The 25,287-nt window shown below is 40.8% G+C and overlaps 2 protein-coding genes across 3 annotated transcripts; both read right to left on the reverse strand.

Moving 5' to 3' along the window:
- Window positions 1-7: 7 nt before the first annotated feature.
- On the reverse strand, window positions 8-5,025 carry lysmd2 (LysM, putative peptidoglycan-binding, domain containing 2). The gene is made up of 3 exons (XM_029499073.1): window positions 4,580-5,025; window positions 3,230-3,576; window positions 8-741 (listed from the first exon to the last, which is right to left on the reverse strand). The coding sequence occupies exons 1-3, from the start codon at window positions 4,823-4,825 to the stop codon at window positions 690-692; spliced, it is 645 nt and encodes a 214-aa protein (XP_029354933.1). The 5' UTR covers window positions 4,826-5,025; the 3' UTR covers window positions 8-689.
- Window positions 5,026-9,735: 4,710 nt separating this feature from the next.
- tmod2 (tropomodulin 2) lies at window positions 9,736-24,774 on the reverse strand. Of its 2 annotated transcripts, XM_029499002.1 has the most exons (11): window positions 24,673-24,765; window positions 21,540-21,616; window positions 19,802-20,022; window positions 18,514-18,670; window positions 14,200-14,322; window positions 13,733-13,807; window positions 13,524-13,654; window positions 13,308-13,415; window positions 13,068-13,211; window positions 12,508-12,652; window positions 9,736-11,865 (listed from the first exon to the last, which is right to left on the reverse strand). In XM_029499002.1, exons 3-11 carry the CDS (start codon window positions 19,925-19,927, stop codon window positions 11,834-11,836), a joined length of 1,041 nt encoding a protein of 346 aa, XP_029354862.1. In that variant the 5' UTR covers window positions 19,928-20,022; window positions 21,540-21,616; window positions 24,673-24,765; the 3' UTR covers window positions 9,736-11,833. The 2 variants fall into 2 exon arrangements, with proteins under 2 accessions (XP_029354862.1, XP_029354861.1); XM_029499001.1 differs by lacking the exon at window positions 21,540-21,616 and having other exon boundaries at window positions 24,673-24,774.
- Window positions 24,775-25,287: the final 513 nt, after the last annotated feature.

Here is a 25,287-nt window from a genome sequence, read left to right on the forward strand (position 1 = left end):
AAACTGAATCTAAATGCACAATAAAACAGCCATTACTCACAGAACTCCACACACACATAAATAATGCATTCACACCTCAAAAACAGAGCAGTCCCTTCAGTCCCCCCTGGCCACACCAAAAAAAGCTTCTATGAGGCGAATGGAGCAAAGGCTTGAGTACATCCACCACCTCGATTGTGTGCGGTGTGCTCATTCAGGGTAAACACTGATGAGTAGGTCAGAATATCTTCTACTTCCTATTGCAGGAGCAGATTGAGAACATCAGAAGCAGTTAGCAAGTCTAACAAGATAATCCTTTTGGAATTGCTTAGCGCTCTGTGTGTGTATGTCTGTGTGAACATAGGCAGCAGGTTGGGTCTGTACAGCAGCTTCAGAAGCTTTGGATAAGTGGATGGGTACATGTGTTCTGGTAGTATTAATATTGCTGGTAGTATTAAGTTGCCCCTCTGAATTGCTAAATCTCCCAGTAAAACTGTACAAAATGAAAAACAACAATATACATCATAATAATTGTATATCAATAAATAAAAAGGCATACATGACACTTTTGTTCAAAATGTTTTGGTAAAAGGAAAACGGTAACAAAAGAAATAGCAAGGACATTGTAGGGGAGTTGTGTGTGTGTGTGTGTGTGTGTGTGTGTGTGTGTGTGTGTCCAACGCCGGGCTTCAGTTAAAAGAACTGGTCTTTTATATATCCTGGTACGATGTTGTGGGGGCTGTGTAGTCCTTTTCAGTGCTCCTGCAGATGAGAAAAAGATTTACAACTTTTAATTTTTTAGATATTTTCCACAGCCAAAAAGCAAATATAATTGCACACACACAGCATTAGAGGAGTGTGGAATAATGGATGAAGTTAATCAGCCAGTCATGTTGTTCTCAGCCACAGCTGTGGGCTCATCTGAACTGAGTCTCTCATGACAACAAACAATGATGGTCTTGGGCCTCATCAAAAAGTTGAAGAATCTCTCTTTTTTTTTTTCCATATTTATTCAGAGAGGCAAGCCTTCACAGGAGCTACTCTACGTCTAAATTATTCAGTTTCACACTGAGTGTAACTGCCGAGAAATATTATTGAGATGAAGTTTGGACTCAATAACGCTAAATGACCCAATTGATTTCCAAAGTTATTGATTACTTTTTGAATGCAGTGTCTAGTCCCTGTCTAGTTCCTCATGACTTATCTTGCCTCCTAGTTAGTCTGTTGGCAAGATAGCCCTATCTGTATCTTTACAGAGAGACACAGTCAGTATTAGAAATGTAGAAATAATTCCAATAAATGGAATTGTGACAATTCCAAAATTGGCAAGAAAGTATTGACTGGGCTTATGGAAGAAGGTGGCTATGCTTACAGGCATGAATGTAAATGTAATATGTAAATCCATATTGATATCGAACCATGAGCTAAACAAAGATTCTGGGATCATCTGGAAAAATGAGCTGTCACATTAAACTAAATGTTGAGATTGCTATGGTTTGTTTCATCCTCTTGAGAAAGCCTAGCAGACATGCAGTCTGTGTTTGCTCTAGGATTTTGTGGAAACAATCAAGTAAGCCTCTGTTTGTCTAAACACACAGCAGTGCCACAGGGCCGCCTTAGAAGTGATTCTAGTCAGACTGTGGCCTTAACATACAGCTTCATGGGTAAACAGTTAAGGGAAATTAAAAGCTTTGTGTTGCACATTTATTTATCCAAGGCACGCGGCTCTCTCAAACAAAGCACACAGGAAATGTTAAACAGTCAATGGCCATATAGTAAATTGCTGATTGCTGATTGCTGATAGTCACTGTATAAAGCAGCATTTTAAACATGGGCCAAGTATCACCTGCTTATTAAATGAGGCTTACACAGAGAGTCCTTTACGGTCATTTAGTTTGTTCATTCATTCATGCTGGAGCCAATCCCAGCTCACTCTGGTGAGGGCAGGGTACACCCTGGACAGGTCACCAGTCCATCACAGAACCAACACACAGAGACAGACAGAGACCAACAACCACTCACACTCACACCTACGGACAATTTAGAGTCACCAGTTAACCCAAACATGATGTCTTTGGACGGAGGGAGGAAACCGGAGTACCCAGAGAAAACCCACGCAGGCACGGGGAGAACTCTCGGAAACCACGACCAGGAACTGAACCCGTGACCTTATTATTGTAGGGCAACAGTGCTAACTCCAATGCTGCCCGTCATTTAGTTCAGTCATGGCATTTTAAACATGGCTGTTAAATGACTTTTCACAAAAAAGAAGTCAAATACTAGAAGAGAGTATTACACCGCATATTAAAAAAAAGGAAAGTGGTACAAAGTGTTATGGTCACCTATAATATCATGTTAATGAGGAGAGAGAGAGAGAGAGTGACGCTATATTTCCTCATGAGAAGTTTTAACAAGGTTTCAGACCACCAGTGACAATAGAAATGATACATGATGGGAAAGTGATAGTGACGTTGGTGCCAGAATAATCAGGTGGTGTTGTCCTGAGACCAACAAGACGGATGTAAACATAAGAGCTGCTCTTGTGTCTGCTCTGAAAACAAATCAGTGTGAATAAAATAGAGACTGAAGTGGAAAAACAGTGGCTGACTCTGTAATGGCAACTGATGCAGTGTGGCTCATTCTGAATTAACTGATAGTATCAACATCTATTTCTCTATGAATAAGTGAATGCCAGATACTTATTACTGTCCCGCTACCCAGCAACCGTGAAAGAGCTCCTTGCTCCAACATGCAGCATCGGGAAGACATGCTCAGTCCTTAGTCAGCAAGCCAGAGCCTCTGCTTAAAAATCTGACTACGTTAGGTCTGAAAAAATCCTGATGTGTTCCTGCTGACTGGAACGTCTAACAGTCTAACAGTTACCCTGTGAGCTCAGGGACCAGAGTCACGGCCTAAAGTATTACAAGCTTCTTCCACCATAGATTGATGTTAGCCCCATTGGGTCTATGAGCTGAGGTCATCTGCATTTGTGGAAAATAACATTACCAGAATATGCTGAACTTCATCATAGCAAATATGTGAATGTGACTAAACCCAAAACTTTTGGTTAACAATTTTGCTAACCAAATGGCTCAGCACTTAAAATCTGTAAGTGGACAAGACTAAGCCAAGAGGCCACTATTGATGACTGTGTGACAGGACCATGAGGGCAGGTCTGATCCAGACACACTGGCCGTTAGTGTACTCGTCAGCACACAGAGAAGAGGTAGCAGTTGGTTTTACACCTCACCTTACTTCCTCTTCTTTCAGCCTTCGTGCAGCCTGCTTTGACTGTTTGATTTGCAAGTCCAGTCTGTGTAAGAAGTCTTTGGCTGACAGCTCCTCTGGCTGGGGTGGGGTCGGTTTGGAGTCCTCGGGGGGCGGGGAAGGGGCTGGTGAAGGTCCCTCAATATCCTGTGTCATAATACAAGGAGCATCCACCTCCTGGCATGCTGCTTCACCGTCCCCATCAGGGGACTCCAGAGACAGTCCATTAAATATGGAGCGCTTCTCTGACACCACGGGGATGTTGAGGCTGTTCCTCAAGAAGATGCAGTCATTGCTGAACAGCTTGTTGGCTCTCTTGATTTGCTCCATCTACCATATCAGGGTGACAGCCAAAAGGATACTGTTAAAGGTGCTTCTGTGGAACTAGCACCACTATCATTTCTGTTATCTGTGTTCATTTTGAGCCCTTTACATAGGAAGTTAACACAAAATGACAGAATGCATTCTAATATAAAGTCTGTGAAATATATATATAATGTTACAAATAGTGCATCTATTTTACAGACAGTCTTTAATTTTTTCCCTGTAAGGGCCAAATATGTCCATTCCTAACTAAGGAGATACGGTCCCAAAACTGCTGGAACCAGAAAATCAAGTAATAATGCTTTTAATAAAATAATAACCAATAGATGCACAGTGGAAAGTTTTGAGAACTGACAGTCTGGGAAGTCCAGGCTCTGGTGTTTGCCCAGTTGGTAAAGGAGAGTCTACATTTAAACTAAATATATGTGTCAACTGTCTGGACATGCTTGACTGGAAAACTGCAAACTGGAAATTTTGAGTCATCTATGGGAACAATGTCTGTCCAGATCAGCAAGGGGGTGGTGACCCTGGTGCTTTTATGGTGAAGTCTTACACCTGCTGCCCCTTTCATTTCAATAGCCTGGTGCATGCTGTGAAAATGAGAGTAAAATCAGGAAGCCTGCCACTGTTCCCACTATGTGATTTGAAAGTGAGAAATGAAGTGAATGGGTTGGTTCCTTATAATTTCCAGAATGCTGCAACAGTAAAGCACTCCAGATGTTACAACATGAGCATAACACTTAGTATAATATGCTTTAAAGGGGCTTAGTGAACGCATAAGTGCACTTATGGCTGTAAATGACATTAGGGAACAAATAGGGGTGATGTTGTGGGGGTTCCTCCTGTCACTGAGCGGGTCATCCCTGATTTCACAGTCACTCACAAGCTCTGAGCATCCAGTGCATCCAGCAGGGCGGTGTGTGTGTGTGTGTGTGTGTGTGTGTGTGTGTGTGTGTGTGTGTGTGTGTGTGTGTGTGTGTGTGTGTGTGTGTGTGTGTGTCGACCTTACCGTCACACCGTATTTGAGAGCGATCCCTTGCAGGGTGTCAGTGTCTGTAACCCGATGCTCGATGAACTTCTCCCCCAGGGAGGCTGTGACACTGGCCGTGCTGCCGTACGAGCGGATCTTGGTCCGGGCCAGGCTCTGAGACAGTTCACTTTCCGACTCAGAACCGGACCTTGACCGCGGGAAGATGGGCTGGCCAAATCGTCCCCCTCCATCCCGCATCGGCAGGACTGGCGAGAACTCCGCCATCTTCTCTTGAATGAATAAAGAGGCCGATGGCCAGTGATTGTTTTAACGCTCCGCGTGCGTCGCTGCGGGGGAGGAGACGGCGGATTTAGGCGGCAGGGAGATTCCCATCCCGGGTCTTGCTCGGCACACCCAGCCGGGATACAGCAGGCTAGTTTCGGGGACCACCACCCTGCGGATCGCCACAGGCTCAGATGCTTTACGTTGACGTAAACCCGTACGGAGAGTCACGACGCCCAGGAAGAGCGCACATCGTTTCCGGTTGAGCTTTCAAAATAATGTAGAGCTTCACAGATGAGCGGTGTTGTATGTTACATTATTTTAGGATGCAATGTAGTACAATCATGGGACAGGGTGGAAAGATTATAAAGCTGTCATAGGTGTGTAACAGTAGTAAAATTCCTAGATGTTCCAATGAAAGGCCGCTACGGCCATGTCGGGTTTTCTTGTGTAACCGGTGATTAAGCAGTGTTGGAGAGACTTTCTTTCACATCGAGTGTAAAAATTCTGCAAGTCCCTATAACCAACTAAACCCTGCATGTGACATCTGGGGCCAAAGCTGCGATACCTTGGTCACTGTTCCATGACCATAACTGTGCGGGGAAATAACGTGTTTCAGTTTGTCATCACATGGGAAAAAGATAAATATATATATATATATATATATATATACATGGGACTTTTACAAGATGGGATACAGCTGAGAAACTGTTTATTCACTAAACTGAATATTTCCATATTTCCTGGAATAATTAGTTGTCATTTAAAATGACGTTTCAACTTTTATAATGTGTTTTTAGAAGATAAAATAAATGTGGAAATCTTAAAAAAAAAATAAAGACATGGCTTTCCATTAGGGTTGTGCTGTTTATCAAACTTTCTTTATATTTTATTTGTTTACGTAAAACAATAATTTCATTGTGAATGTTAATTTTCAGGATATAAAGGATTTCGTTCAGTGGTACTGCAAATAGCTTGAGCAGTAAATAGCTTGAGCACATAAATGAATATTTATATAGTTTAACATTTCAATAAAAATCTCCTTGACGTAATTGTCTTTTTATTGCATGACGAAAACCTGTTTCTTATCATTGTCAGATAGAAGCCTGCGTGAGAGGCCAGTTAATCATTATAGAAGGATAAATGAAAGGCCATAATCAAATGACAAGGTAAATCCTAGTTCAATAACCAGGTAATGCGATAACCATTCTTGGAACCCGCTGTGAAGACCTCCTCTCACCGGGTATTCATTACTGGTTGGTAGCTGATGGAAATATTTCATACCACAGTCACAATCGTTCACACAATTGCTTGTTTGTGATTATTCAGAACCCAAAATGACAATGAATTCTCTGAGGAAGTTTTTTTTTTATTACTGTTTTAGAAAGCTTAAACAATGTGATTACTCTCATAAAATAAAGGGCTGGCGGTGGAACAACTAATGATCCAAGTTCTTAGCGTTGGTGTTGGTCGGAAGTAGCAAACAAAGACTGCAGGTGCTACTTTAGCATGCACACGTTGTACCTTCATGAAATCTAATTTGCTGAGGAACAAATAGTGGGGAGCAACAAGTGCATTCGGGATCACTGAATGATTCATTTATTTAATTAGGCCCTTGCTTATAGATGATCCTACTCTAATCTCACTGTTTGGCATTTTCTGATGGAAATCAGGCCATTAAAATTATGTAATAGTACAAAGAAGGACCAGGAGGAGGACGTTCAACACATTAATTTTACATGAAGTTCTCAATATGAGATGACACTGTTTGAGATTGAACTGCAAATCAGTCTATTATTCATTCATGTTATATTTGCCCCACGTCGTTGATTTTGACTTATCCAGTGCACTTAGACACAGGTCTGCTAAAGTGAAGAGTAAGAGAGGCCACAAACACTCTTTCATTCGTGATTTTTTTGAAGTCAATGACAAACACTGATACAACTTCCCCAAAAAATGTTTGTTGTTTAGTCAGTTTGTATACATAGTGAGTCACTGTAATGCCTACTCTATACAGCAAACTGTATACAGCAGGAATCAATTTAAACTTCAACTTTATTCTTATCCCAAAGGACATTTGGTTTCAGTTTAGTTGAGTTCACATTCATCATCTTACCTTCACGTCCAGTTATTATCAGCAAAAAAAATGCTAATAATCATAAAAAACAAGATCAAATAACAAAGTCCAGATAAATAGAGGCCCTCTTGGTCATTTGTCATGACATTACCATGGCTGCCTCCTGATCCAACTGTGCCCCCAGGTTTTTATATCATCATTAGTTTAAAGCTGGGATAAGGTCACCTACAGGTTCATTTTACCTCAACGTATGAGTGCTTTTTTTAAAGTCTGCCCCTTCTGGACATTTTTGTTATTGCATTTATATCAACCACAAGATGGTGTCAGTTAATCACAAATCAGATTTGCAAATTTCTGGAGCACATTAATGCAGAGAAAAGTGTCCAGTTTGATCATTTACAGCTTTAGGAAACTTGTATGTCCACAGTAATGTTCGTTTTTCCTCGTATTGTTAGCTTAACACGTTGGAAAAATGGCAGGTTATTTGGAATAAGGGAATTAGTTTGGTTTGATTTGGTTTATACACTGACTTGGTTAATACTCATCCAGAGGCATTACGACAGACTGAGTAATTATAATTCAGCATGCCTTCACCTACTAATTGCGGAAGGGCTCCAGTCCTTCATTTAATGAAATCATAATGATTTGGACATCCAAGCAATCATATGAGGAGTGAACCTTTCTCTTTTAGGCCCACTGAGATAAAGCTGGCAGTTTCACTTGGAAGAATGTGTTTGACATTACAAAGCAAATATGACTTACACAAGAGGAAGGGAAATGAATAGGAACAACATTACTTCAACTGTCATGTAATGGAGATTGCTGTTATTCCTACTAAAGCTGACATTGTGCTAAGTTATGTTCAATAGGGATAGTCAGATTTTATTATTACCTCAACTCCCTGATTTTTAGAGCAATAACTTCACTATCACTTTCATATACACAATCTGCTTTCGCTAATAAGAAGACCAATGGTACATTTCCAGTGACAACTTAGGCTACTTCATTCATTTAATGATTGACTGTCTGTAAAAATGTACTTTACAGTGCCCTTCCCCATCAGTCCCCTTCCATAATCTGCAATGCTTTGTTTACCAAATGCATGAGGTCATGATAGAGACAGAGAACAGCAAGCTTTGCTCAGGACTGCCAGAGCTGATTCATGCCTCTGTTAGTCTGGTGGGAAATCAACTGCAGCTCTTCAGGTGAACCTACCTGTTTTCAGACATGTTCCCACATGGTGGAGGGAGAGGGGCAGTGGGGGGCCAGACTTTATCAGCACAGACATCTTCAGAGGGAATGAGGAGACACAAGCTCACATTTGTAAATGATCTGCTTTTTTGCATGTGGAGGCAGGTTGACTCTGTTGTTGGAGTTCGGCAGTGTTAAAAGCCAAACATTTGCTGAAGAGAATATCATCTATTTAAAATTCAGTTGCTGATGGGTTTTTTTTTGTTTGTTTGTTTGTTTTCATCATCAGCTGGTTCGTCTGTGCTACCCAGCTTTGGTAAAATGCAACTAGTAAGAAATCTAGATTTTAAATGAAGTGAGAAAATCTTGATCGCTCCATCTTAAAGGAAATCCCTTTTACTGAAAACTAAACATGACATCTGACTTAGGGCTCCCTGGACCTCAACCTCAAAGGACTCTACTTGTTACTGTCTATTTTTTGAACATGTTGAGGTGGCGCTGATTACTTGTCATGGCCCAGTGGAACAGTTGTACTGTACTTGCATAAGCTCATGACTGTATATTTTAGTGTTGAAATCTAATTTTAGATTTGGAGTTTTCCTTTGAAGTGATACCGTCTGGTTTGTGTAACAGAAAACACACAATCCTTCTGTTCTTGCTCTCCCTGTTCTCATAGAGTGGAAACTCTGAAATCAGCCCCTGACAGCAGCTCACCACAGCACTCTGGAACAGGAAACCCAGAGAGGGATGGAGTCATATACATTACATCATCTCTCAAGCATGTGGAAACAATCATAAAAACTGGCTTTGATTAAAGGGTGAATATGAACACCACCTAGAGTGCCTCCCAAATCGAAAGGCCCTCTATCAGTCATCAAAAATACTATTTGGCAGCCAGCTTTAATTATGCACTTCAGTACTTGGCAGACTGACAGTTGGTGGACCACGTTGGTGCAGACTGATATATTTCAGTGTCTGGAAAAGACATTCACTGTACCCAAGGGATGGATCCTACTAACCTTGATAATCCATTGACTTTCCTCTAGATGTACTTGTATTCTTGGTTTTCAGTCACATGTCTCATTAATGGCTGGGCTTTTACATTTATGGTCCCCAGAGGATAAAGCATGCTGACTGTGGTGATCCTCTGACTTCTTTCATGACTTCATTTAGCCTCAAAGTTTTACCTGACATATACTTGATAAATTTGTGACCAAATACCTGCACTGAAAACACCTCTGTTAGCCTCCCCAGTTCTTCATCTCTATTGCTGAATGCCTGCACTTGGCTCACAGTGGCTTTAGACTCATTCCAAGCTTTCAACTCTCTATTTGTACTGAATCCTTTGCAGAACCATCAATATGTATGTTATGTGCCGTAACTGCTGTATACAGAGTCAATTTTGGACAAAAGATTTTCATGAGCAAGATATTAGACAGTATTGTGATTATATACACCTAAATAAAAATTATGACCCCTTAATTTTTTGCTAGACTTGGTGAAAGTGAAAGTGACAAATGCAACTGGATTTGGTTTCATTCATTTGTTTCAGTTAAAATCCAAGAGAATATTGGATCAATATTTTTCGTCAATAGTGTTTAAAAATTCATTAAAAAAAAAAAATCACGCAAAAATGACAGCTAGATCATGTACATAAAAACATTTATTGTTGAGGATGTCTTATATTCAGCAGTGCATTTTACCAGACTTGTGGTTTTATAACATTACATATTCCTTATGTTCCTGGCTTTTTATTTAAGGTAAAAAAAATCTCAGCAGTGAGTTGTGTGGATTTATGTGGTACACATTTAAAAGTGTCTCTGTGTGTGTGTGAACTTGAGATGGCATTTTACAATTAATATACACACAATATAATGAATCACAGAATATTATTAACAAGCCCAAGCAAAGAAGCATTTTTCCACTTTAGCTGACTGTCCACCAGCAAAGCACAGTGATGTAAAAACAAAAAGGTTTGACAAGAGATACTCGCAGATATGGTCATGGATAAGTACACAGATATAAAACATACTACTCTTGTCCCAGGAATGTGAGGTTATTAAGATAACATTTTTGGTCAATAGAAGCATAATGTTTGCACAGGTGATGAGTTCATGCCAGCATATTGTTCCTACACAGTATATGCAAGTTTCAAGTAGCTCCTGAATTAGTCCTGTTATTCCCATCTCAAACTGATTCCTGCTCAAAGGAAGTTCAGTTTGAGGCACACACAGCATGTTACCACCTGTTACATAATAAAATAGCATGCTACTGCTCAGATGCTGCTCAAAACCAAGACAAAAGTGTTTGTGTCAGGGAGTAGAAGTAAAAAATGTGAAGTCTGCGGAGATGTGCTGCTCACAGAAACAGTTCACAAGTAGCTGCAACCTGAGAAGTTTCACACAAACAGTTTGCCAACCTTTCTCCACATCTCTTTGAACCACCGCCTGAATATTCATCTACAAACGCCCCCCCAAAAGAAAAAAGTTAAATGTAATGACATGGTAAAATCTCATCGACAGTCTCCTGTTCCACATCTGTACTGTGTGGAAGTGACTGTAGCTAACAAAACCAGTAACCATTGAGTCTAACACTGCATGTGTTAGTCTTTGGCATTCGTATTCATCAGAGAAACCTAGTGTGTTGAGCTGGCATGTACAACAGTATTTATGACAATAGCTCAAAGTCTCTCCCGCCTACTATGGAGTTGGTAGACTTATTTTTTTACATTACAATCCTACATTTATGTGAACGGAAAGACCAAAACTTTCTTTGAATTTCCAGTTAAGACATACAAGTGTTCAGAATAACCAAAATCAGAGTTTGAACCATGTCAAAACAAGATCTTCATTGAGAAAGAAATTTTAAAGCAGCATCAAACAGTATGCACTGATACTTACAGTATTATATGAGGGGATAAGCAGACAGTACTGTATGTTACCTTGAGCGCGTTTAAATCAAGCCTCATCTCTTAGGCTGACTATGGTACAAGACCAAGAGTAACGGAGAAACTCGTCCTCACACCGACCCCTACTAACACCAGCCACACTGGCTTTACAAGACAACGCCAATAAACGCCTGCAAACCACACTGCTCATGAAATGTACTACTGTGATCTCATTATTACTGACCAATGCTGCTAGTTATTATTACATGGTAACAGACAGACAGGTACAGTCAGACAGGGTTTGCAGACGTGTGGTTGAGGCTTCAGTGCTATTATCATCATGCTAATGACAACTGCTGCTTCAATAGAGGAACTCCATGGGAAGCTTAAACTTCAACAGCAAAATATCATGATCCAGGATTTTTCTTAATTTGCTGTTGTTTTTACAAAGCTGTTATTGTTCTGTTACTTGGTAATGTTCATGTTTGTGTTACATGATTATAGAATTGTATAAAAGAAAAAAAAAGCAAGTAGAAAGTCTGGACAGTTCATATGAAGGCTCAAAAAAAAAAAAAAAAGGAACAGCTGAAATGAAATGGCTAAAAACTAATCATATATACCTCTTCAATAACAACATAATAAACAAAAGTATGAACATGTGTATGGGAGAGGGCAATTCCAGTTATTTCCCTTCTTCTCAGATGTTTATTCGGTTTGAGCGTGCCTTGCCCCACAGTTTGGCACAAGACTTAAGTTTCCGCACAGTGAGATGAGACCAGGGCATTGGCTGAAATTATTCCACATAGTGAGATGAAAAACAAGCAGGATTGGCTGGGAGTCAGCATAGGCTCCGTTCCTACAGGTCCCCTTCCACTCGCTTCCTGCGGACTACAGAGGAAAAGCTGAGTTAAAGAGAGAAAAGAACGAATCCCCGCCCCCCTCCCAAAACAATCCAGTTACTGGTGGAAAATGAAAAAAAAAATAAATAAATAAAAAAAATCACAATGAACAACTGCAGACATGCAACACAACCCTCTGCAGGCCTGTTAGTTCAATCGTGAAAACACTGAGTGAGTCATCAGGAGATATGTGGTCAAAGTTTACAGCTATTTCTGCAGCATGTGTCAGCATGTACAGGAACCAAGAAGTGAGATGTCGTCACTCTCAAAGCTCCAAGATCATACTGTGTCAGTCTATCAATGCTGTGAAAACTCCAGTCAAACACTGAAAGAAAGTCACTGTTATCACCGATGCTTCAACACACTTTGTCACAACACTCATGCATCAGACCTGTGTGACTCCAGCTCTGACGTGAGAAGGGGCTAAAATGAGAATAGAGGTCTTCACTGTGGACTGACAGACACTTTGTCAAGCAAGAATACCTGCTCAGATGTTTCACCACAATTTGCTAGAATTCCATCTCTTATATAAACGCATACCTGGAGGACAGTAACCTCATGGACAACAACTCATCCAACTTTTACAATTTTGAAGAAATCTAAGCTAGTGGGTATACAGTGAGCATCGTACCCAGGTCGTTGTTCTTGGTGATAGCTGCAGCAGCCCTGGAACGAGGTCCTTGTTGGGTGAAGTGGTAGCCAAACTTAACTATGCTGTTGTTCTCCTCCAACATTTTAGCGATCTCCATCTCTATAGTCGTACCCAGCTGCTGCCTCTGAAATCCACACAAATATACAGGTCAAGACCTTAACACCACAGTCAGAGGTACATTTCAGACCACAGGGCTATAGTTTAACTTCTGTTCCACAGTGGTTTGTTTTGGTTGGCATTTTCTTCGACTGTACAGTGCAACAAACATCTACTACTACTTTAGACTGAGTGAAAACCACTCTCTTTAAAAGGGTACTTCCTCACTCATAAGCTTCCTGTAATGACCAACAATGGGCGTGAAATATGACAGGGGGGGGGGAATAAATAAATAAAAACAATGCACACACAAATGTACAAGGAGGAATAAATAGAAGACTCTTCCACGTGATAATCTTAAATTTGACATGAATTTTGTACATTTCCTAAAAGATCTTAAGATCCTGGTAAGCTGCTGCAAGTATGCATGTCACTTCCGGTACCTGGTTGTCTATCTTGATCTCTGTGAGCGTGTCATTGTCTCGCAGAGAATCCACCAAAGCCTGCACCCCTGCCCCAGTGATGAAGTTGGACTCCAAGTTCAAACTTCTCAAGGTCTTGTTCTCCCGCAGCATGTCACTGAACGCCTGGGATAAGGAAAAGGGCATGGAGCAAAGACATTAATATGGACTTTGTTGGGTGTCACTGAGGCGATTAATGGCCCACAAATCACTTGCTCTCACCACAGCGATTGGATCATTACTCCGTGTTGCTGCCAGGCTGAACTTCTTCACATGTGTGTTCCTCTCCATGGCTTTGGCGAAGTCCTTTAGGGTGGGTATGGGAATGTTCTGGGGGGTAAAAAAAAAAGAGAGAGTGTGAGAAACCTTAACACATTGCTGTTGGTTCTGGCAAAGAAAAGCAAATCAACAATCTTAAAAACTTGTGTTTCTGTGTACCTTAATGTTGTTGAGGTTGACCTCCGTTAAAGAGCTGTCATTGCTTTTTATCCTCTGCAGGGTGTCTTCTACATTAGTGGGATTGGGAGGCTCATCAAACACCGGATTCATCTTCTCCCCTTTGATCACATCTAGACGAGACACACGCAGGTAGGCCTTAAGATAATGATCATTTTGCATATACAATCAAACTCTATAGTTGTACTTACTGTTGTAACCCTCCTCAGCTCCAGTGCCATCATATGTCTGACTACTTGTGACCAGCGTGTGAACACCCAAGATTGCTGAAAATAGAAGCAAATCCCAGGGTCAGTAGGTCTTTAGAGGATTCAGTGTGTATGTGTGTGTTTGAAAACGCACCAGTAGGTGATTGAATAGTGACCAAATTTGGGGGTCATAGCAGACACATGGTGTTATTTTGCTCAGTAAATCCTTTTTATTGCTCCAGCAACACGCACAGTACAGGATGGAGCCATGGGAAACACGGTCAGAGTGAAAGGAGCTTGTGTTTTACAGTCTGAGCAGAGTCTAGGCTCAGGCAGACTGAAAGTCACACAACATTGTGTACAGCTTTTGTCCTACCCCGCCTAATGAAATACTTGTGTGGAGCTATGCTTTTAAAGTCTTGAAAACAATGACTTCTTAGTTTTCCTAGAGATGTTTCATTCATTCTTACCTGCTAGATCGCACAGTTCTGTATCTGTGGCACTGGACAAGGCTTCCTCTAATTCTGGATCAAGGGTTGTGACTTCTTCTTGCCGTGTTTCTATTGGTTTCTGCTTAGGAACAAATATTTTACCTAGAAAGAAAGAAATCACATACTTCAAATTCAAAATTCAAAGGAGCCGATTTTGGGCCTTCTGCTATTTTACACAACCTTTCCTGACCATCAGCAGTTCAGAATAGCAAAACAGCGTCAATGGCAACTATGGTAACGCCATGTAACCTATCTGCATGAAGAAACGGAAAGAGCAAAGGAAGTGTTGGAACAATGACATGAGTCTAATCTAAAATACTGCTGGGACAACAAACAGTTGCACTACACGATGTGACTATACAGACTCTCTATATGCCATTGTCCTTAAACAAAAACTCCTTCAAGGAACCTCCATCTCTTGCTATTTCTAAGTTAGTCAAGCAAGTCAAATTGCTCAAACTGGTCCCAAGTGGGGGCCCTGGCACTTCCTGAAAACAAGTAAACAGTATATACAGTCATCAGGCAGCATCCTGTGCCAACCCCTCTGGAGCGACATTTAGCCCATCAGAAGCCAGAGCCAAAAAACTGTCAGACCAAAAGTCTTATCTTTCTGCAGGATCCATGTATCATGAACTAAGTGAGGAAAAAACCCACATGACTAAAGCAATGCACACACATGGAGTGAAAGCAGGCTCATCAGCACAGCAAAAGAGAGTAAGGACTACACAGAGGCAGAAAATCCTGGAAGGCCTTTGACTTGACACTTGCAATCTCAGGAAAAACCTGACAACGTTGCATCAAAAAACTTTTATTATTAAAAAAAAAACAAAAAACAAGTTAACTTTGTCTGAACCCGTTCCTAGCCTAAGACCATAAATATTAAGGATCTGCCCCATCTGATAAACAAAAAATAGTGCAATTAGAAATGCAGTCTTAGTGTTACGCTCACTTTTGCAAGGAGGGAACAAATAAAAGACTTCCTGTGTGGCAAAGTTTAGTGACTTAACAAATTTAGACATTCTCTGTGTCTGAATAAAGAGCTAGATATTCACATTTTTACTCATGTAGCTATTTTGATTCAACTAATTTCAGCCACGGCCAATCCATTAAATTTGTTTAAAAGACATTTAATTGTCTTGATCCACCCTGAAACTGATCCTTCAGACTTTCAACATTAGCAGTTCGAATGTTGAAGTCCAGGATCACATCAACATCACTACAAGAAGGTTGTGCAAGGTAAAAACCATAGCATCCGTAGTTGCACAAAATTACTGTGCCCATACAATTGCAGCTCAGTTGACCTCCAATGGATGTTGAACTGTTGGCATTTTTTCCCACTTCCAAATATGTAATCCATTTAACTATTGACTAATAAGGCAACAACTGAACTGTGCAGAGTTTGCATGTTCTCCCCGTGCCTGTGTGGGTTTCCTCCAGGTGCTCCAGTTTCCTCCCACCATCCAAAGACATCATGTTGAGGTTAACTGGTGACTCTAAATTGTCCATAGGTGTTAGTGTGAGTGGTTGTTGGTCTCTGTCTGTCTCTGTGTGTTGGCCCTGTGATGGGCTGGTGACCTGTCCAGGGTGTATCCCTCCCTCACCCAATGTGAGGTGGGACTGGCTCCAGCAGCTCTCGCAACCCGGAAACGAATAAGCAGTTGAAGAGGAATGAATGAATGAATGAACTATATAGATTAATTTTTGCTATTTCTGTTTAAATTGAGGACTAATATGAATTATCTTTTTTTGATTTTCAATGATCAAACTAATAGTAGCAAAGAATTCCTTTCTTAATATTGCACTTGTCTTTGTAGTACCAGCACGCTGTCGCAAATGGCTGCTTATTGAAAAAGGAATGCTTTTTCCAATGTCAAACTGACTACTGGAGGCATGTGGTACAGAGTTGATGTTTTCACTGGTGTAGCAACCACGCCCTCCACTGTAATCTCAACAAACATGATGTTTATCTGACTTCAATGGAAGTAAGCCTTGAATACTTGTATAATTGTGACAAGATACTCGGCCAAACCCCACTGAAAAAGCCACAAATCTAATCAAATCTGATTTATTTGTATAGCACCAAAATAATCAAATCTGATTTATTTGTATAGCACCAATTCATAACAAAGTTACATCAAGGTACTTTACATATAGAGCAGGTCTAGACCAAACTCTTTATAAAGTGATTTAAAAAGACCCAACAGATCCCCCAATGAGCAAGCACTCAGTGACAATGGCAAGGAAAAACTTCCTTTAAGAGCTAGAAACCTCGGACAGAACCAGGCTCGGGGGGGGCGGCCATCTGCCTCGACCGGTTGGGTTGAGAGTGGGGGGGGGGGGGGGGGGGGGGGGGGTGTTCGTATGCTTTAAATAGCATACGAACAGCATGTGTTTCCACATTTAATAAACAACAACATCGAGTCCAGCCAGAACATACCCATGTTAATAATGTTGACAAACCCTGAAGGAAATGAAGGAAAAACAGGAATGGACAATAAGGAAAAGTGGAGAGAAAATAACAAAAGCTGAAACAGTTGCCATGGTTTTTCAACATGTGTTTTCTAACACTATGAATGTTACTGAAGGGAGACAAGCACAGCCACCACATTATTCATCAGCAGGGGGTGTGCGTAATAAGGGGAAGAGAACCAGTTGCATTCCACAGAACCACCAGAGTGATTTGAGTTTTCCATGTAGTCATTGGGCGTGCACGCATACATGCACACTCCCAGGGTATTATTTCAATCAAGCCAGGGTTGGGTCAGGGGGGATTGTCAATTCTGTGTCTCCTCTCCAGCGAGGGAGCCCTTTTCAGATCTCTGGGGATTCTAACATAAGGACTTCCTCTGGAAAGTCATTTCTATCCAAAAATGTTTGTACTCACTTTCCTGTTTCTTTCATCTGCCAAGCTGTAACACAAAACCCTAACCCTTTTCTTTTCTCTCTCTAAAACCTTTTGGAACAAAACTGGATCCTCTCAAGTGAAGCAGCCTTTTTCAGTTTTAACTGCAAGATTAATACTTTCTGGATTAGGTTTAGATAAAGATGAAGAAAACATCACACCAGAATATTCCCCTTACGGTTAACCATTCTGTGCAGTCACAGACTATTGAAATAATGATACATCTGACATTCAATCCAGACTCCAGAGGTTCAGTTGCCAACTCATGTCCTGATTACATAACTCACATGTCCCATTAACCACTTCCAAAAACATCTGTCAACTTCTTGTTGACAGGAATCACTCCCATCCAAATAAGGCTTTGGGCCCATATTTGCATAACATATTTTCAAAGTACACACCCTGAGGCTCGGCACGTGGCACATCAAGTCAAGTTTAACTGATGTCTTAAACAAAAATTGGTTAAAACAAACAAACTAATGTCAAGATATCAAATCCTAACTTTGCCTCCTCTTTCAATGCTCCTTACCTCCTGTCTCCTCTTACAAACACACCTCCCCCACATTGCTGTATGTTGCATAAGAGCAGACATGCATTAACAATTTCTGTGAAGACAGCAGAACAGTAATTACTGTTCAGTCTGTGCTGCTGATACAGAGACAATCACACACTACATGGTACTCCACTCCCTCAGAAATACACAACTAACGTTTTTCAACAGCACACTACCCATGCTGTTCATAAAAGTTAGACCAAGTGTGCCAAATAAATGGCATCAACTGAGTGTTTTGCGATTAAAGTTGTGACTTAAAAAAAAATTCTCAGTGTTGATCAGACCTCTAACTATAAATTCACTTCACACTAAACTGCAGTACATCAATTCAAGTAAATAATTTATGTCAAATCTTTAAAATTTATTATTTATTATTATTTAACTGCGAGGAAAAGTCCCAAATACTCACATGTAAGGTTCACAATACACACAGTTTTTGCCTGATATTATGCTCACTAGAGTTGTAATTTCTTGCCATAACAGATTTGATAGGACAGCAAGTTGCGTCTCAGCTAAGCATATTGTGCCATCTTCCATTACAGTGTGATGTCATTGAAAAGAGGTTACAGTGACCAATTTCCGGGAATAAGAATGTAAACACAGAATGGTGTTCGAAGCAGCATGTGGCATACTGACTGCTTTGTGTCTCGAGGGCATGAGTCCCAACACTGTTCCCTGAACAATGCCGTGTGCTTCTACTGGTCAACAACAATGTCAAACTATCCCACTTTCCGATGAGTTGTATTCAACTATGACAGACCAAAGAAGATGCGATTAGCATCTTTTCTTACACCCTCTCACCCAACATATGTCAAATTGAAAGGGAGAGAAAACACACCTTTTTTCTCTCCAGTGAAGGGAACTACATCCTCTCTGTCTTTGTACTCCATGGCTTCCTTCTCAAGGTATTTGAGCAGACGATCCCTGTCAAATGGCCCTGTAGCGTTCTTGGTCGTCTGGTCTTTCTGACGTAAGCCTGCTGGGAGAAGAGCATTCTGGGGAGAAGAAACAAAGAGACACGTTAGACCAGCCCACTTCAGCGCACTGACTACAGACATTAACTTTTCAATCCAAAAACTGGCAAATGGTAAACTGTTTTGAAGCTCTAAATGTTTTTGTCTGCCTTCATAAATATGTTCCTTCAAGTTTCTGGGAATTTCTGTAACCAAGTTAAAATTAATTAAAAGTTCCTGAAAACAGGAAATGTACACACTCTGCACTTGATGCATGTCAACCAAACATTTATGACTATTAAGGCAGAAAGAAAAAAAATTGCAAACAATTATGGACTATTAACTATAGGTGAGTGAAAGCCTCAGGGAGGAGAAGGAAGATGAAATCTTGTCTAGTCAGTCCATGCATGCATGCTGCTATTTTAACCAAAGAATTTATTTTCACATGCACACCAAATTTTACTTTGGCTGTGATAATGAGAGAAATTAATATTTTCCCACTTGTCACTGACTGTTTCCCATGGGCTCTGTGTGGACATCATGCATTACAATGGTTCTTTCACTCTGTACTTTAAAAAAAAAACAAAAAAAAAAAAAACATCCAGGGGCCTGGAAGAGATTTAGTTATACTCTCCAGCTCTACTCATAAATAAACACACAAACACTTGGCAGCCTGCTAACAGACTTGATACAGCCCAGACGCACCCTTTAAATTATTCTCTTAACCATAAAGGAAAGAGGCTAGAAGGTGTTGTCAGAGAACACAAAGGAGAAATCCACCCTTAGCCTTAAATTTGGATGGATTTTAAGTTCAACACATTCCAGGACATTTAACTGTGACAACATGGTCTAATATATGCTATATAGTCCACTTTAGACATAGTCACATACTGTAACAGGAGTGACTCACTGCAAAAATGACAAGTGGCAGAAACTTGTTGGAACTGGACAAAACTTGACACAATTTTTGAAATATTTTGAAAACAATGTAGTTGTGTCAGTTTTTTAAGAGAAAGAACTATGGCAGCAAAGATTTTATGAGCATTCTGTGTGTGAGATGCACAAAGTGCTTTCATTGTTTAAATGGATAATTTCCCACTAAATCCATTTGCCACAGGAACTCCCTCCCACTAAACAGCCCTGGAATTCCTCCAACCCTAACTGAGCCCTGACCTCAGGATCCATCTCCTCGAGGGCTGACTCCAGCTGTTTGAGCTCCTCTGCTGAAAGCTTTGTGAGGATTTCATCTTCATCAAGATCCTTGTACTTGTCCAGATCCTTCTTGTATGACAGCGCCATGGTGCCGGCTAGAGTTTGCTAAGCAACACTGAGCAGCAGACCACAGCCACACTGTTCCTTCTAAGGCTCACTGCTCCAGGCCAGGGGGGAGGTACCTGAGGTAGAAGACACACAGATATAGACAGTCATGGTCATTTGTGCTTGGCTCATTAGAACATTGCAATGTAGTTATATCTCACAAACTGAGAGAAACATTGTGAAATAATAGTTGGTCACAGCTGGGCTGGATGATGAGGCCTTGCAATGATGCAACACACACACAGCTGGAACAATGGCAGAATTTTCTCAGGCTCAGGCAAAATCATCTGACCACTCCCATGAGAATACCCTCTTTTGTGTCCACCAAATTCATGCTAGTTTAGAAAACATTATCAACTGCAAAGACAAAACAAAGAAACACATTTGTATGGATATGGGAAGACGTGAATGTGTTTTTCTTCTTAGCAGCAAAGTTTACTTCTTTGAAGTATGATTTATAAGCTCATAACACCAGAGTTCAGGTTAAATAATGCACTGATAGGATCATTATTTAATCTAAGAATTAGGAAACCAGTATGCATCATGTCAAACAAAATAATGAGGCTTCAGCTTTTTAGTTCCCTCTCCCACGCCACAGTCCGAACACACAATGACCTCATGATGTCCCTACAGCACACCACAGATAGTCTCAGTCCTGATCAGTCACACACAGACTGTACATTTACCGAAATTTAAATGCATTTTTTTCCCTAAAGACTTGGCATTGCAGTTACAGTCAAATAAATTTATTTCCTTTTCACAGTGTGTAAAATATGGCCCTTTATCTAATCTCTGTGGCAGCAGGAGGAAAAAAAACCAACAAAAAAACCATCAAAAACACCCCGTGCATCGACTCAGTGGTTTGGCTAAGGATTCTGTTAGTGCCATTTCTCTGGAATTACCTGAGTGAATTGTCTGGTTCAGAGAAATTCTGTGAGTCCAACGTACTGTTTGTGTCTTTGTCTCCACAAAGCAGGCTCTGTCTTGGGCTTTTTCTTTTCCTGACCTCACCTCATCCATTTCACTTTGTGTGAAATGATTATGAGGGTTATGTCAGGGACATATGCAGCCCTTCGCTCCAGCAGCTGAAGCTGGGCGAGAAGGTCAATGCTGACCACTTTAATTAAAGCATATGAATATAATGATCTGCAATAATAATGTAACCCTCATGTTCCATTGCAAAGTAGTTTAATCAGATCCAGTGGGGCAGAGTCTGTAGAATGATGCCTTGTAAGCTGCTACTGCTAGATATCATTAGTAGCTACTATAAATGTAATCAGCAACTGAAGCTAAGACAATGGTCACAGGCAGGTAAGGTGCAACAATATGAATCTGGCTAAAGTGAGAATGGCTCTCGAAATAAAGTAAACTTAAATTTCTGCAGACATCTTGAGAGAAAATCTTTGAAATTAAGTGAAGGTGAAATCATTTCAGATAAACATTCACAAAACCAACTAGAGAACTGACATGCATCCAACTGAGTCTGAACGTCTGACCTATCTATCCACGTTTTGTGTAAACTGTCCAAAAACTGTCCAAATAAAACATGTAAATTGCTTTACAAAAATGTGTAAAGTCCAGACCTAATACTTACAATTTTCTCTCATACAATTTAAATCTTCATCCAGACAAATTGTGGGATGTCCAGGAAACAACGGTGTGATGAAATTTCTGTCCAGGGTGTGGAAAAAGCAGAGACACCAGAGTTGGTGATAAACAGGCTGCACATGTGTGCACACATACACACGTATAATGCTCTTATGACAAGATCAGCTCAAAATAACCCCAGTTACCATATTATCCTACTTTGTCAAAAACACTTTCCACTTGGCCGAGTTATAATTTGGGACATTTTAAAAAGTAACCACCATTTACTGTGAGGCCCAGTACTTTTGTGCAGACAAAAGAGCAATGGAACTTGCAGACAGGGATAATGATGGCAATGGGTGGGCTCAAGCTACAATCACAACGCTGAGAGGATCCATTAGTCCAATCTAACTTATTCCTTTCTCCTCTCTCCTAATCCCCCAAGACCACAACAGATGGCTCAAAGCCAGTAATACTGCAAACTGTCTGCACTCAACACTCATCTTGACCTTTCCTTTAGCGACCTGTACACTTTGGCTACTGTAGGGCACCTACACATGTAGAGGTTTTGTAGAGGCTAGGCTATAAAATTTAATACCATACTGTACCTAATCACTTGTGTACTATAAGAGGTGTGGGACATGTGTCATGTCAATTGTCTAGGATTTGCCCTTCAAATAAGTGAGGTTGACTCACTTTGCATAAAGCCATTAAGAATGCAATATCAGATGCTATCTCAGATATCTCTGCCTTATACGGGGTGCTCATAAAGTCTCTTAACAACTTCAAAAACTTATCACAAAAGCAAACGAACAGCCAAATATGTGGAAATGATTACAAAATGAGGAGTAGATATTGAAGTTTGTTTGCCTCAATAAACCTCTACGTGGGCATCATTAGTTGCAAGAAGCACATCAAGACCGTACTCGATTTCTTGCCATGTTCACTGTAGCGTCACCTCAACAAGTGATGCAATGGCATCAGTGATGTTTTGCTTTAGGTCAGTGATGTCCTGTATCTTTGTTGGATACATGATAACTTTAACATAACCCCACAGAAAGAAGTCCAAGGGAGTAATATCTGGTGAACGAGGTGGCCAGGGAATCGGGCCATCCCTTCCAAGGGTTAGGGCATTTACCACTACCTATTTCATCAACAACCTGAAATACACAAATGCAATGTGATTAAAAACTTTGATAACCACTGAGTACAGACGACTAATGTGATTAAGATATCTCATCAGTTGCATTTGTAACAATTCTTTTAAATTCTAAATAGACTTCATGGGCACCCTGTATCTGAATATTACCAGCAAAAGATCATCAGATTTTATGCTGTGAAGTTTAATTTTCGCAATTCGTATCTAGGTTGCTGTGCTACATTCATTCTCATGATGCAGAAGCTGGATGAACAGGAAGCAATGACTGGTTATTCCAGGATTATAGAACACCTCCCTATCAACACACAAAAAGACTATAGTTAGAACAACCCAGCTCTATTCCCCCTGGGACTAAAGTCTGAAACTCCTCCACCCACCTACTCTCTTTTAGTTTTAATATCTTTCTGTCTGTTTCCCCACCCTGTTGTTACTCTAACCCTCTTTTTTTTTTTTTTTTTTTAAATCAGACTCCCAAGGCGTCTGCAAACATCAAAAATCAAAAGAAACACATGAAGAAGCAATGTGTTGAAGCAGATGGTCTGGTAATGCTGCCATTAAGATATGGTCACTGTAACCAATAAGTGATAATACTAACATATAGAAGCCCCCATAATGAAAAAGTGTTTATATAGGTATATTACAACTGTTTGGCCACAAACCAGTCTTTTCTTTATTAGATCTATAGCCATTGTTATCTTTTACTAATTGACAGTCATTAAAGGCAGGGAAAGAAACCAATCAGCATTCTTGTTGTTCATTCCCTTTTCCTTCTCTTACACAGCGTTTCTAGCAGCACATGATGTGTACTCCCCTGTTCTTGCTTCGCAACCCAGACACACACTCCATTATTATGTAATGAGAATAAAATTCAGGGAGTGTCCAGCCTCTCAGTTTAACAAGGGCATATACGCAAGTGTGTGAATAACACAGGTCCTAGAGAGACTAATTCACACACACCTATGACAAAACAACCACTATTTACTGCAGTTGCTGCGATTGCAGCAAGGGTGAAACTAACCACTAAGGGCCAGGCTTCACTCTTCATTGAAAGGCATGCTGGTTGATAAAATCCTGTGACCTGCTCATCAGAAACACCGTACTGCAGGAGGTGGCACAACAACCATCCGCGAATGTGCCTCACCAGCAGTCGCAGTGATTTCCCACAGTTTTACTTTAAACTGCCACCTGCCCTCAGGCTTAAAAGTAAAACCACACTTCCCTCAGCAGACGTCCTCCTTAAGACCCGGGGGCCACACCCTTCATTCAACACTGAGCCCTGCTGGTCAGGCTTCCTCTGACTGACACACACAGAAAGCCAGTCATTTACACATAATGTCCCACGACACTTTCTGACCCCCCTCATCACTGACAAACAGTTCTGCGGCTGAGGTGACAGTCATAACCATATCCTGTCCTTAAAAAAAAAAAAAAAAAAAACACCGACACCTACAGACACATGCCAGACTCTTTAGATGACACTTGGTGCTCCCATACACTGTCATCGCTTTACCAAACCTATATACAGGGAACAATCTGCTGGTGGGGACTTGACTGCTCCATCCCCGTCCTGTACAGAAGGCGGCCAACGGGACGCTGTTAGCTAACATGTTCTTGACATGTTTATGATCATCACGGTGACTGTTGACAAGTTCATGCTGTTTTTTTATTATTTATATTATTATTATTATTTAATTGCGGATTAAAAGTCGCCTCGTCTTCGTTTGCTAAAACGCATTTAGAGCCACATCGAGCCGTCTATGTGACGCTTCCTCCGGTGACTTAGCCACATTTGTTTGATGCAGCGAGACCACACGAAGTACCCAGAAGGGATGTGGCTAAGTGCTAGCTCGCTAGCCTGGAGTTGAGACAAGTTGCTAGCCGTTTGGCTAAAACAACTAGAGCAAATACACAAATTGCAGGGTGTAAACCAACAAACTGACTGAATCCTCAACCCCTTCCCCCCAGCTATCGTATTCCTTACCAGAGGCTGATGGGACCTAGATGCGGGATCTCACAGTAAGACCAGTCTCCCCAGTATGTAATGTCTCCAGCGATTGATTTCTCACTCAACTCAAGGGCGGTAACACAGGAAGAGAGTGACGGAGCATCCTGTGAGTGACGTCTTACTCAGCCAATGGGAGGACAGAATTCTATCCGACAACCAATGGCGTAAATTCACCCGCCACCTTTACCGAGGAGAACCAATGATAACCAAGATGAGGGAAAAAAGGAAATACAATAAAATAAAAAGAAGAGAAATATTCACGACCTATTGCAAAACGAGTGATAAAGTCGGGGAAGCCTTCAAACACATTTTTAAACCACCCAGCATTTTCTGGTCCTGATTTAGGAATTTAGGATGTTTTACATGCTTTTTCTTGCAACTACAACTGGTTCAAATCTAACCACACATTTTTTGTTATGTTATGGCCAGGGGACCATACATATGATATTGATGTATGCTTTGGATCATTGTTCTGTTGGAAACCATCTTCTGTTTCATTTTCATGACTGACTGCAGAAAAGCAGAATATTTCCCATGCCAACAGATGTGTAACAGTTAGTAAATCGAGGTCAGCTACTGTCTACAGAGACT

Source organism: Echeneis naucrates, chromosome 3 (genome assembly GCF_900963305.1).
Source record: "Echeneis naucrates chromosome 3, fEcheNa1.1, whole genome shotgun sequence".
Classification (NCBI taxonomy): domain Eukaryota; kingdom Metazoa; phylum Chordata; class Actinopteri; order Carangiformes; family Echeneidae; genus Echeneis; species Echeneis naucrates.